A 12,091-nucleotide genomic window follows, 5' to 3' on the forward strand; every position below is an offset into this window, starting at 1 on the left:
TACATTTTATTTGCATATTATAAGTATATTGATAAGGAATAAAAATAATAAATACATAATACTGGGATTGTTTGGTTGAATAACAAAGCTAGTTGAATGCCGTTTTAAATCCTAACAATTAAATTAAAATATAAATAAATAGACAACAATCACCATATAGTATAAATTAGAAGAAATGCTTTTGGTTTCCAAATAAATTTCCTAAATTATCACTATGTGCATTATTCCATTAGTTTAAGAGAATCCAGTGCCGCCTGTAATCTGTCCAACTCGACAGTAGTTTGATTTAGTTTATCGTTGTTTGCTTGTTGCACTTCTTGTGGTACTTTTGTCAAATAGTCAGGTGCACTTATTGCTTGATTCAATTTTGTCTTAGTGTTCTGAAGGAATTCAAGCTTCTTCTGAATCTTCGCTATTTCTTTTGAAGGCTCAATCAGACCTTTGAGCAGCAAATTCACGGAACATTTATCGGAGACAGTAATAATTGTGCAACCTTGTGGTGCACTCTCATTTACTGGTGTTTTGGAACAATACGCCAGAGTTTGAAGAGCATTCCCGTATTTCTTTAATATTTCCACAGTACTGGAATCGCTGGATTGAAGATATGCTAAAAACATCAAGAACAAAATTTAATACATATAAATAATACGATGTGTCATAAAATTTACCTTCAGTTTTTGTTTTGTTTGGCAAGTTGTAGTCACTCCTGGCAGAACGAATTGCCTTAGCAACCTTTTGAATGAATTCAACTTCATCTTCTACAGTCTGATTCTTCCAGAAGCACTCTTCAGAATCAGGGTAAGATGCAACACAAATACTGGGCACCTTTTCTGCAACTTCCTTTGGTCTAGGCAAACGTTGGTACAATTCTTCAGTAATAAAAGGCATAAACGGCGAAAGTATCCTTAGTCCCACCTCCAGGGCTCTGTACAGGGTGATTTGTGCTGTTTTCTTAGCAGCTTCGTCACTACCAGCAAATACTGGTTTTAAATATTCCTAAAAATACAAAAAGAATTTATCTCATGTTAAAAGTCGCAAAAAGTAAGTACTTACTAAGTAAACGTCACACAGTTCATACAGCCAGACATTGTAAATGGCTGTGGTGACCAAAGTGAAGTCATAGGTGCTGAACCCTTTGTTGGCATCTGCCACAGTTGAAGCCAATCTGCTTAACATCCACAGGTCCATTAGAGACTCGTTACCGATAAACTGATTACCGGCTGGAGCTACGAAATCGCTGGCGAAATATGTAAGTGCAAAACGCGTGGCATTCCAAATCTTATTACAGAAGAACCTGTAACCTTGCACTCTCAGGATATCTAAATTGATGTCCCTACCGGAACACATGGCGCACAAAGCGAATCTCAATGCGTCCGTGCCACACTCAGGTATTCCTTCAGGATAATCCTGTTTTTGGCCAGCTTTTGCCTTGTCGATTTCCTTCGGATCGAGATTGCTGTCAAGGAGCTGCAAGTGGAGGTTCTCTAAACTAATACCAGTGATCACGTCCATCGGGTCGATTACGTTGCCTAGCGATTTGCTCATTTTTCTACCGTGGGCGTCACGAATAATAGGGTGCAAATATACTTCCCTAAAAAAATGGAACATGACAAATTATTAATCAGATTTGATTATTTTGAGACTCACTTGAATGGCAATTTTCCAAGAAGTTTTTGTCCAAAGAATACCATTCTTGCGACCCAGAAGAACAGGATATCGTGTCCGGTTTCCAATAAAGAAGTTGGATAGAAAGCTTGCAGATCATCAGTGTTATCTGGCCACCCAAAGATGGAAAATGGGAACAGGGCTGAAGAGAACCATGTATCCAGAACATCCTCATCCTGTTTTAATATAACATCATCGGCGGTGGTGTTGTACTTTTTAGCCGCCTTTTCTACAGCTTCCTCGTAGGTTCTTCCCGAAATCCAATGGTCATTGTCTTCGACCTATAATTACATTACAGAATTATTACAATTCTAGTTATATATACATTGTACATACTCCAGGAGTTCCTAAGGTTCTGCTTTTCAGTGAGACGTAGTAAGCGGGAATGCGATGTCCCCACCACAACTGCCTAGAAATGCACCAGTCGCGGATGCCGTCCATCCAATGATGCCACGTTTTGACGTGCATCTCAGGAATAATCTTTAAGTCACCGTTATTGACGGCTTGAACGGCATTACTAGCCATTTCGTCGCAACGCACGTACCATTGAGGCTTCAACATTGGTTCTACCACGTCTTTGCTGCGACTGCAAATTGGTACAACCATGGGATTGTTTTTGGTTTCCACATATAGACCCTTTTCTTTCAACGCTGCAACGATTTCCTTCCTTGCTTGGAACCGTTTCATTCCCTGCAATTTTAAAAATATTACACGCGTTCTTATTGCTAAGTTTATTATAATTTTACCGTGAACTTTCCATAATCCCCCACTATATAACCTTGATCATCGAAAATTGTGATAAACGGCAAATTATGTCGCTTTCCGACCTCATAATCGTTAGGGTCGTGCGCGGGGGTTATCTTGACGGCCCCCGTTCCGAATCCAAGTTCCACAAAGTCGTCCACTACAATCGGAATCTTTCTGTCGCAGAACGGATGCACTACGAACTTTCCGTGAAGATGTTTGTACCTCTCGTCGTTTGGATGCACGGCCACAGCGGTATCACCGAGCATTGTTTCCACACGGGTTGTTGCAACGATCAGTTTCTCGTCGGAGTCGGCCACTTGGTAAGCGAAGTGGACCAACACTCCAAACTCCACTTTCTCATCGTAACCGGGGACGCTCAAAAATGTACGGCCAGGCAGCTCAACTTTATCCACCTAAATTAATTTTTCATCATATTTAATAAAATTGGAGGCAAGTTAAATAAATAATCTAGAAACACTTAACTAAAGCAATTTTGTAACTTTCATTATTAATCACTTGTATAAGTTGCTGATAAGAACAAGAAACTTGATGAATCATGATTATTTTATAAATTATGACTTGCCTCAATGTCAGATATTGCAGATTTCAAAGTGCAAGACCAGTTGACCAATCGGTTGGACCTATAAATGGTACCATCCTCATGCAACCTAACAAAGGCTTCTGTCACAGCTTTACACAATTTGGGATCCATTGTAAATGCAGCACGGTCCCAATCATAGGATGAGCCCAATTTCTTCAGTTGATGATATATTCTTATACCTTTCCTATTTCAAAATCAATTTAGAAATATTTATATTCTAATTGGATATTTAACTTACTCATCCTTCCATTTCCACACTCTTTTAATGAACTCTTCTCTGCCAATGTCATGGCGTGTCTTTTTCTCCTCCCTCCAAAGTTTTTTCTCTACCACAACTTGAGTAGCAATACCAGCATGATCACAACCAGGATTCCAGAGTGTTGTTTCACCCCTCATTCGATGCCTTAAAAATGAATCACATAACATAAAATTCTAAGATAATTTTCAAATAGACTTTACCATCTTGAAATGGAATCCTGAATTGAATTGGTCAAGGCATGTCCCAAATGTAAAGAACCTGTCACATTTGGTGGAGGAATGATTATAACAAATTTGCCTTTGGGATTTGGTTCCAGAATAGATTTTCTCTAAAATTTAATAAATTAATATTGAAAACTAACTTTTAATAACAAACACACTCCATATTCTGGTTTAAAGAACCCTTGTTTTTCCCACCAGCTGTACCATGCTGCTTCCACATACTTAGGACTATATGCATCTGGCAAATTGCAAGCTGTATTCTTCTTGTCACCCTCTTTTGTGTCTATAGTATATACTGCCGCCTCCTTAACTTCCTTTTTCTTTTCTTTTTTCTGTAAACCAATCATTGTAAACTTATATCACACATATGTTTTAAACACATGCTAACCTCCACATCTTTTTTGGGTGCACTGTTTTGCTGCTTTTCCAATTTTTGCTTCAACTTGTCCAATTTGGCCTGCTTCTTGGCTTCCTTCTCCAACTGCTTGGCCGTTTTCGGAGGACCAGCCTCTCCATTTTCGGTGACAATTTTTGTTTCATCAGCCATGGTATGACAGCACTCTCACTTTCGGCAGCACAATGACGTATTGCATCACTCTAACCTAACTTATATTTCATTAGTCGTAAATCAATGCCATCTCACGAAACACTTCCGAAATATGCATCAAATTCAGTTCAAATACTGTATTACTAAAAGAGAAAGGTAATTACATTTATATTTTACCTTGATTTCATAATGTAATTATTAGTTCAAATTGATGGTGAAATTTAGCCAAAACTATAAATAATGAAACAGCAGAAAGTTTATTAAAACTATATTGAGGCCTTATCTTTGGATATAAAAATTATTATTCAAGATCACAAAAATACAAATATATAATGGCACTAAAACTTATAATACACTATTTACATAAATAATAAAGTTAGGTAAAAAGTATTTAAATTACATGAACCACACCCCATTTGGTGGTTACTGATTCTGAAAATTGTAGATTGTTTTGCTGCTCAATCGTATTTTGTACCCTACAGTTTTGCAGGAAAACAGCTAGTGAGTGGTAATACCCTTGCATTTGCCATGTTTCATTATGTGTGCCTCCTGGTATTTGAAGCAGCTGTTTCCTGAAACTACCGCAACGGTGGTGCAATTCTGCCATCATTCTGGATGGAACCAAGGTGTCTGCCAGTCCTGATATGAATAAACTTGGAATTCGCAGTTGCTTCACTTTTAAATGTGACAAAAACTAAAAAACCACTAGTTTTATTTTTAAAATTATTATTAGGGCAGAAATTGTGGCACCTTGTTTTTGTAAAAGAACAATGGGAAGTATTCTAATAGCCTCCATCCCAGTAGTACTTTGGCCATTTCTGGAATGCTTGTAAAAGTATTTTCAACCACTAAGCACCAAATTTTACTTGAATAGTCCTCTCTTTTTGCCAGGTCTATGGCAACAGCACCACCTACAATTGTCAATATTAGTTTTTTACAATAAATATAATTAATGTTTTACCTAATGACCTGCCAAAAACAATAATTTCTGAATGATTAATATCATTTCTTGTATAAAGGTAATCAATGCTAGCTTTAGCATCTATATACAGACCTTCTTCTGAAGGATTACCATCAGATAATCCATAGCCTCTGTACTCAACTAATAAAATGTTACAATGTAAATTGTGATATAATCCCACACAATTCTGTAGTCTATGTCCCATATTTCCTGCATTCCCATGTAGAAATACGATGGTAGGCGAGTTTTTCCGCCTTTCAATTGGTTGATGTATCAGATACATGTGTATTTGTACTCCATCAGACCCCTTTGTATGTACACTCTCAAAAGGAAGGCCAAATGTTGATGGAATAGGCACATAAACTCTAGAATGACTAGGAAGTTCTGGTGAATAAATTAAGGAGTCTTGCACTTGGTAAAGCATCCCTAAAATAAATTGTGTCTAATGAAAGTGAAAACTACAAATTTGATAACCCCAAACCTGTGATTGAGAATAACAATAGAAGTATGGCAACTATTCCGCCATACATATAATATAATAAAAAGCAAAACACGAGAACAATTCCCGAATATGCCCATACTTTTAATACCATTCTGAAAATAACACTGGAAATCCTTGATAATGAGACATAACCTCCCATATTGTTCATATTTAGTTATAATCGAAATTATTTTTATATCACATTTTATTTGTGTATACACATATACTAAGTATCCCCTTATAAACGGTAAAACACATTATGATCACAATTACATAGCAGTTTAGAAAAAATTGACGACAAATAAGACTGACAACTTTTCAGTGACAAGTGGCCATAAAATAACCTATAGAGGAGATGCAAATGTCATATTTAATTAATGTTTTTAATAACGTGGCACCACCAGTTCTTTGAAGTACCCATTAACACTTTAAGGCAATAGAACAGTTTTGTGCAGGAGTCTCTCTTGAGGAGAACAGAATTCTAAAACATAATTCAAAAAGAGCGGGAAACTTTAAATTCATTTTCGAGACCTGTCTACAATACAAGTGTACAAGCATTAAAAACAAACAACATTGTAACAGATTTAAGATCAACGCCAATTCGACGCGTGTGATAAAAAAATTGAACTTCATAATAAATTATTCTTTATTTATATTTGATTACATTAAGCAGTTTTACCACCATTACATCTTCGAAGTAGTGTTTACTCTTCTTAGAAATCTGGTGATTTCTGTTACTTTTGATTGGCGATCAATAACTTCGGTGGGGTGTATACTGTTTTACAAAATGTGTAGTTGTCAAATGTGACAGTAGTGAATGTTTTTGTAAATGTTTTCTGTGGTATAATATGGAATTATGTATAAATTCGGGATATCTATTTTATGCATCTTATTATTTGTTGAAGCAAAATGTATGATACATTTTAATTTTCGCTTTCTTTGTATTTTAATTTGTTGAATTTTTACAGGTAGTAAGTTGAAAGAAGTTTTTGTTGATATAGGTCAAAATCTAACAGTACCATGTCCCATTCTCAAAACCAAAGATGTTATGTGGGTAAGAGAACAGGAAAAAGAAGAAAAAATGACTGTATTAGAAAATGGATCACTTTTTATCTCAGAAGTTGACAGAAATGATTCAGGAAATTACTCATGTATCAAGGAAAACGTTGTAAATTCAGATGTCAGATCAACAATCCATGTTTCAGTGAGATGTAAGTAAATAAGTAAATCCACCACTTAAATCCAGTGTATGTTTTTCAATTAAATTAATGAATGTTTTGAGTGAGTGTAATGGGTGCAAGACTTTAATGTTTCAGCTCCTCCACCTCCACTGATAAATGTATCAGTGAGACCAAGTACAATATTAGCCCTAATTTTATGGGATGTACAGGGAAATGGTGGTTATCCAATTATAAATTTTACTGCCCAGTATCGCCTGGCATATTCGGGCAGTAACTGGTTGCCCATTTCACCTAATCATATCACCCCTAATTCTGTAAGTCTTTAAATCATGGATGTGCACTTTTCAGTTAACTTGCTGTGCATGCTTTTTAATTTTTATTTTTAATAAAGGGTAAACTTTATATTGTGTTTTAAATTTTTTGGCTGTGTTATTTTTATAAGTGGGCTTCAAGATTAATATATATTTTGAATGAAATAATGTATTGGAATTTAGAAACTTTTCAAAATTAGTTTAAAAACCCCCATATATATGATTATTATCATTTTTTTTTTTTTTGTAAAATATTTTTATATTTGTTCTTTGTATGTTAATTTATTTTTAGTACAGTTAGCTGTTTATTTGATAATCTGTTGATTGTGTCGAAATTAGTGACTTTGTTTATGTGATGTTTTTAGATTCAAAATGCGCCATAAACAATTATTAATTCTGTAACTTATTTACAGCGACAAATTGAAGTATATAAACTAACACCTAATACAACGTACGAATTTCGAATTTGGGCAACAAATCAGTTAGGTAGAGGAGAAATTACTGAAGTTATTGGAACCACCTTAAGTGTCTACCAAGAACAAGGTAAATTAAAATTTAAATATTTTATTATGAATCTATTGTGTGTTATTACAGAATTAGCGAGACATTTGCTTGAAGGAGCTGATAAATTTGATACTAGAGTTTGGGCGGTAGCCGTTGGCATAGTAATGGGTACTTTAGTACTGCTAGGCTTTGGAACATGTTTCCTCCTGTACCAAGAATGTAAAATTACACCAGGTACGACAATCAATTATAAAAAATAGTTTTATTAGTAATATGTTAATTAAATTGTTTTATTTTATTGCAGTGACAGAGGAACAGGAAATTATCGAACTTGTTCCAAACATCATATTAAATCCTGGATTCGATGGAAACCAACAGAACGAGCAGATGCCTGCCGATGAAAATTCAAATAACGAAACGCCCTTGCGACTGAACAATAACACGGTCGTGCAGCCCCGAAATGTATAGGTGTGAATGGTAATAAATTAGTCAGCGATTATTGGGGGAAACTGTTTACAAATCAAATTTAAATCAAACGTAACTGAATTCGTGATTTGGAACAGTACTCATAAGATAATTTTGTGTTCAATACTCAGAATGTGATGTATATGGTTATTTTTTGTTTATTGATTGTGTAATTTGAATTCCCATCTTTCAGAAATTAATGTTACTTTCATTTTGTAATCATATATAATTGTGATGGTTGTTATTTATTTTGTTTGTGTTATGTTTGTTGTAGACTGATATTATTGGATCTAGATTGGCACCAAATTTTGAATTTTTCTAGTCAAAGTTTCTCATCACTTCATATCATCATATTGTGCTTTGTTTTGACAGTGATATTTTTATATTTAAAAATTATAAATAATGGCTTCCATTGTATTTAAGTCAACATTTATGCAACATATTTTTTGTTTTTATAAGTAAATATACACCTCACTCATTTATTAATAGTTAACAATTACATATCTTGTCTAGTAATAACTGTTCAGTAATTTATATAAAAAAATATGTTGCTTAAATTTTAAAGAAGGCAAACCTATTTTTTTACGGAAATAATAAATAACCAAAAATGGTTTGAAATAGAAAAATATTCTTCAAATTTTCTCTTTTTATTTGTGTCATGCTATTACAGACAATGACTTTTCTAAATTTTCTATCACTGCAAAACGTTTTTAATTTCGCGTTGTATAATAACAATGAAAGTATTCGTGAAGGGTCGAATAGTTTGACATTCATTATACCAATAGAATATTAAGGTGTTGTGTGATTAAGTTCCATTAGCAAGGTCCTACAGGGTGTTCTGTAGTCGGCGTACCTTGTGTTCAAACATAGTTACTTTGAAAGGTTGTAATATTAATCTGTGCCTAGTAGATTGCGCAGGCTACTCATAAATTTAGTCACAAATTAGCTCAAAGATAGATGGAATGCTCGCTTTCATTGCAATAACTTCATTTAATACATGAAATTATAAAAAAATATCAGTGCCTAAAATAGTTTGATAATAGATTATGTAATAATAGCTTAAAGCACATTTGTGACAAATTCGTAAGAACCACAGACTGATTTTATTATTTTTAAACGGAAAATTAATAAGGGTTCGACTATTGTTAGACATAATTGTATGTATATTGCATTCTTTGTAGATTATTTCAAGTGTCTAACAATGGTTTCAGAAACAGATAAGTTTTTGTATATTTTATTTTTGATTTAATTTTGAAGTATACTTAAGACATAAATCAAAAATACTTGTATACAAAATCTTGTCAGTGATGACTGTAACAGATTTATTTTTAAAATTGGAACAGTGTCTAAAGAAGCTGATACAAATTGTGTATACTAACAATTGAGTGAGATAATCTGTTGCAGAGGTTGAGACAATTAATGTTTGTACCAAAGAAAATGTAAATACTAATCATATATATTGATATTAATATTTTTTTCATTTAAAATATATTATGCTGTTTTGAAACATATTTATATAACGTGCTTTTATACGAGGTAAAACAAATTTTGTATTGTAATTATCGTGTACATGTCTGTATTGTATGTATAAAATTGGATGTGAAATAATTTTATAAATTGAAATTTAACCGTACGCTGTTAAAACGTATTTTGCTTCGTTTAACAGGCCTAACCATTTAATAATCGAGTTAGTTGTTGGTTGACTTTTAATTGCTAGTTTCCAATTTAAGACTTACATTTTCAAGAAAATCTAGATTTAATGCGGAAACTAGTTTTTAATCAACCATTATTTATCGTAATATTGCACCAATAGATTAATATATATTTTTAAAGTTTGAAGCACAATGAATTTTATATTCGTTATTATTAAATGGTAGGAAAGGTCTTTTTAATCTGACATGTGCTATACTCATTGCTTCCTATAGATTATTTAACTCGCTTTGCTATAAGCTTTATCAATTTATTCGAATGATAGATCTTCCACCTTATTCAAATTATGAATCATTTTAGATTTTGTTCCATAATATTTCTACGTATTCAATTTGCATTCCACCATTATTTAAACAAATGTTGAATTATAATTCCTTTTGGCATTTTATTACCATTGAATTGTGAATTTAAACATGCTGCAATAGTGATAAAACAGAAATTGTTATTTACTTCACAGAACACTACTGTAGATAACTAGTGGAATGTAATGAGTATTGTATAATTATTTCTGTACTTATGAAACGATGACAAGAATAGTTTGTTTTTAGTACAATATTAATAACTGACTTATCTATGAATGTATTTGCGATATTCATATATTTTTTATTAGTGTTATTTAATATTTGTTAAATATGTGAATTAATTTTAATTTACAGCATTGCAGCTTGTCATTTTTAAAATGGAACCGAAATATTTATATAAATACTTTTGCATTCTATATTTATAGCCTAATGTACAGTGAATCAATCCTTGGGGTAAAATTTGTTGTTTAAAGGCATTTTAATAATTTACTATACACAAATAAGCTTGCTTTACAAAGCAAACACTGCCTCTTAGGATGATTGTTATTATTTTTGATAAACTCAGGATCAGCAGTTGTTTTTTATTTAACATTAAATATATTACTGATTATTATTACTAATGTTCTCTTGAACATCAAACGTAAAAAAACTGTTAGACAAATTACTGGGCATATTTGCGCTAATTTCAAGAAGCAAATAATGTGAGAGTTATTTTTCTTAAAAGGTTGCAGAATTTGATTTGATAAGGACGCTAGTTATTGATAAAATTATTCTATAATTAATCTTTGAAAGGCTCAAATTTTACTTTAAATCTGACCGTTTATTAAAAATCTTTGCTTAAATTTAACTGATTTAGGTTAAATAATTTCATTATGGAACATGTTCCGGTATATTTTCAAATTGAGTTTTATAGAATATGTATGGTTGTGATAAAATACCTGATTGTCTTTTATTATTACAATTTAATGTTGCAGTTCCTGTGTTCACCATTTTTTAGTTGCCTAATGTTCTTTTACATAATAAATACCAATTGATTAAGAAATAGTTATTCTTATTTAAAAACCCCTCTTCATAAAAATGTTTGACGGATCTTTGATAAAAATTCTTAAGATGATTTTATTATTGTTTTCAGTAGTTATGATTTAAATATTATTTTATATAATTTTACATAAATATATGGGTATACTTTATATTTGAGCTTAATGTTTCCAAGTAGAAAAATATATGTGTTTAATACAAATTTATCATTTCCAATTTTGCCTCGCCATGTATTAACTTACTACTAATTCTTTGGATAAATGTATCTATATTTTTGAACATATATTATAAATTATTTTATTGTAATATAAATATAATATATTGTTTATTTTATTTTTTTTAAATTAAATAATATAAAATGTCTTTGGACTACTACACAATACAACTACTATAAGTAAAGAAAAGTCGGTTATTAGAACTACTGCTTTTCTTTGTAGTTGCAAGCATCTTTAACCTCAAATGTAGCTGCGTGATTAAATAAATTGCGTTTATTATTACCATACAAAAAAGGTTAAACAAACACTTTTATTATAAATATGGCACAAGGAAAATTGAAAGTGAAAACAAAAGTTCCTCAAAATGTCAAGACGAAGAAACAAAAAGGAAGTGCCATAACAAAACGTGCAAGTAAGTTTACGATATTTGAAAATTTCAAGATGTATTAAAACAATATTTGTTACTAGATTGCCCAATTCAGTCCAGAAAGAAGAAAAATGACGAGACGAATAAATTAAAGGAGATTATTACCAAAACTGTTAATAAAGCTGTAGAAGATGAGATGAGAGCAAAGGCAGAGACTGGACAAAAATCTTTATCGAATGCGCAAAAGGCAGTTGCAGCACATAATTCAAAATCAAAATAAACTTTAGAATGAAACAATCAATAATTACTTACCATACTGTTTGTTGTAAATAACTATTTATTTGGGATAAATAATATATTTAATGAATAAAAGTTTTGTAATAAAAATGTTAATTCGTTTCAATTTTTTAATAATAATATTCTCACTTTCATCATGCCTCTTAGGTTTTGTTTTAAAGGATATTAAATGTAATTTTATATTCATTTTTAAATTTTTTAACAAAATATATGAATTAT

General features: G+C 32.0%; 4 protein-coding genes across 5 annotated transcripts; 2 read left to right on the top strand and 2 right to left on the bottom strand.

Annotated features, from left to right (window-relative positions):
• Nucleotides 1-3: 3 nt before the first annotated feature.
• LOC109594252 (valine--tRNA ligase) lies at nucleotides 4-4,069 on the bottom strand. Its single transcript, XM_049963224.1, has 11 exons — nucleotides 3,882-4,069; nucleotides 3,652-3,825; nucleotides 3,473-3,600; nucleotides 3,252-3,416; nucleotides 2,996-3,197; nucleotides 2,412-2,825; nucleotides 2,002-2,355; nucleotides 1,648-1,946; nucleotides 1,054-1,591; nucleotides 669-996; nucleotides 4-607 (listed from the first exon to the last, which is right to left on the bottom strand). The coding sequence occupies exons 1-11, from the start codon at nucleotides 4,038-4,040 to the stop codon at nucleotides 222-224; spliced, it is 3,147 nt and encodes a 1,048-aa protein (XP_049819181.1). The 5' UTR covers nucleotides 4,041-4,069; the 3' UTR covers nucleotides 4-221.
• Nucleotides 4,070-4,295: 226 nt separating this feature from the next.
• LOC109594235 (protein ABHD13) lies at nucleotides 4,296-5,788 on the bottom strand. The gene is made up of 4 exons (XM_020009442.2): nucleotides 5,483-5,788; nucleotides 5,002-5,427; nucleotides 4,791-4,951; nucleotides 4,296-4,734 (listed from the first exon to the last, which is right to left on the bottom strand). Exons 1-4 carry the CDS (start codon nucleotides 5,649-5,651, stop codon nucleotides 4,432-4,434), a joined length of 1,059 nt encoding a protein of 352 aa, XP_019865001.1. The 5' UTR covers nucleotides 5,652-5,788; the 3' UTR covers nucleotides 4,296-4,431.
• A 423-nt stretch (nucleotides 5,789-6,211) lies between these two features.
• On the top strand, nucleotides 6,212-11,521 carry LOC109594222 (contactin-3). 2 transcript variants are annotated; one of them, XM_049963941.1, is made up of 7 exons: nucleotides 6,212-6,393; nucleotides 6,451-6,693; nucleotides 6,799-6,977; nucleotides 7,388-7,517; nucleotides 7,569-7,712; nucleotides 7,783-7,955; nucleotides 11,431-11,521. In XM_049963941.1, exons 1-6 carry the CDS (start codon nucleotides 6,339-6,341, stop codon nucleotides 7,944-7,946), a joined length of 915 nt encoding a protein of 304 aa, XP_049819898.1. In that variant the 5' UTR covers nucleotides 6,212-6,338; the 3' UTR covers nucleotides 7,947-7,955; nucleotides 11,431-11,521. The 2 variants fall into 2 exon arrangements, with proteins under 2 accessions (XP_049819898.1, XP_019864987.1); XM_020009428.2 differs by lacking the exon at nucleotides 11,431-11,521 and having other exon boundaries at nucleotides 7,783-10,997.
• On the top strand, nucleotides 11,483-11,964 carry LOC109594253 (uncharacterized). Its single transcript, XM_020009460.2, has 2 exons — nucleotides 11,483-11,620; nucleotides 11,677-11,964. The coding sequence occupies exons 1-2, from the start codon at nucleotides 11,530-11,532 to the stop codon at nucleotides 11,853-11,855; spliced, it is 270 nt and encodes an 89-aa protein (XP_019865019.1). The 5' UTR covers nucleotides 11,483-11,529; the 3' UTR covers nucleotides 11,856-11,964.
• Nucleotides 11,965-12,091: the final 127 nt, after the last annotated feature.

Source organism: Aethina tumida, chromosome 2, assembly GCF_024364675.1.
Source record: "Aethina tumida isolate Nest 87 chromosome 2, icAetTumi1.1, whole genome shotgun sequence".
NCBI lineage: Eukaryota > Metazoa > Arthropoda > Insecta > Coleoptera > Nitidulidae > Aethina > Aethina tumida.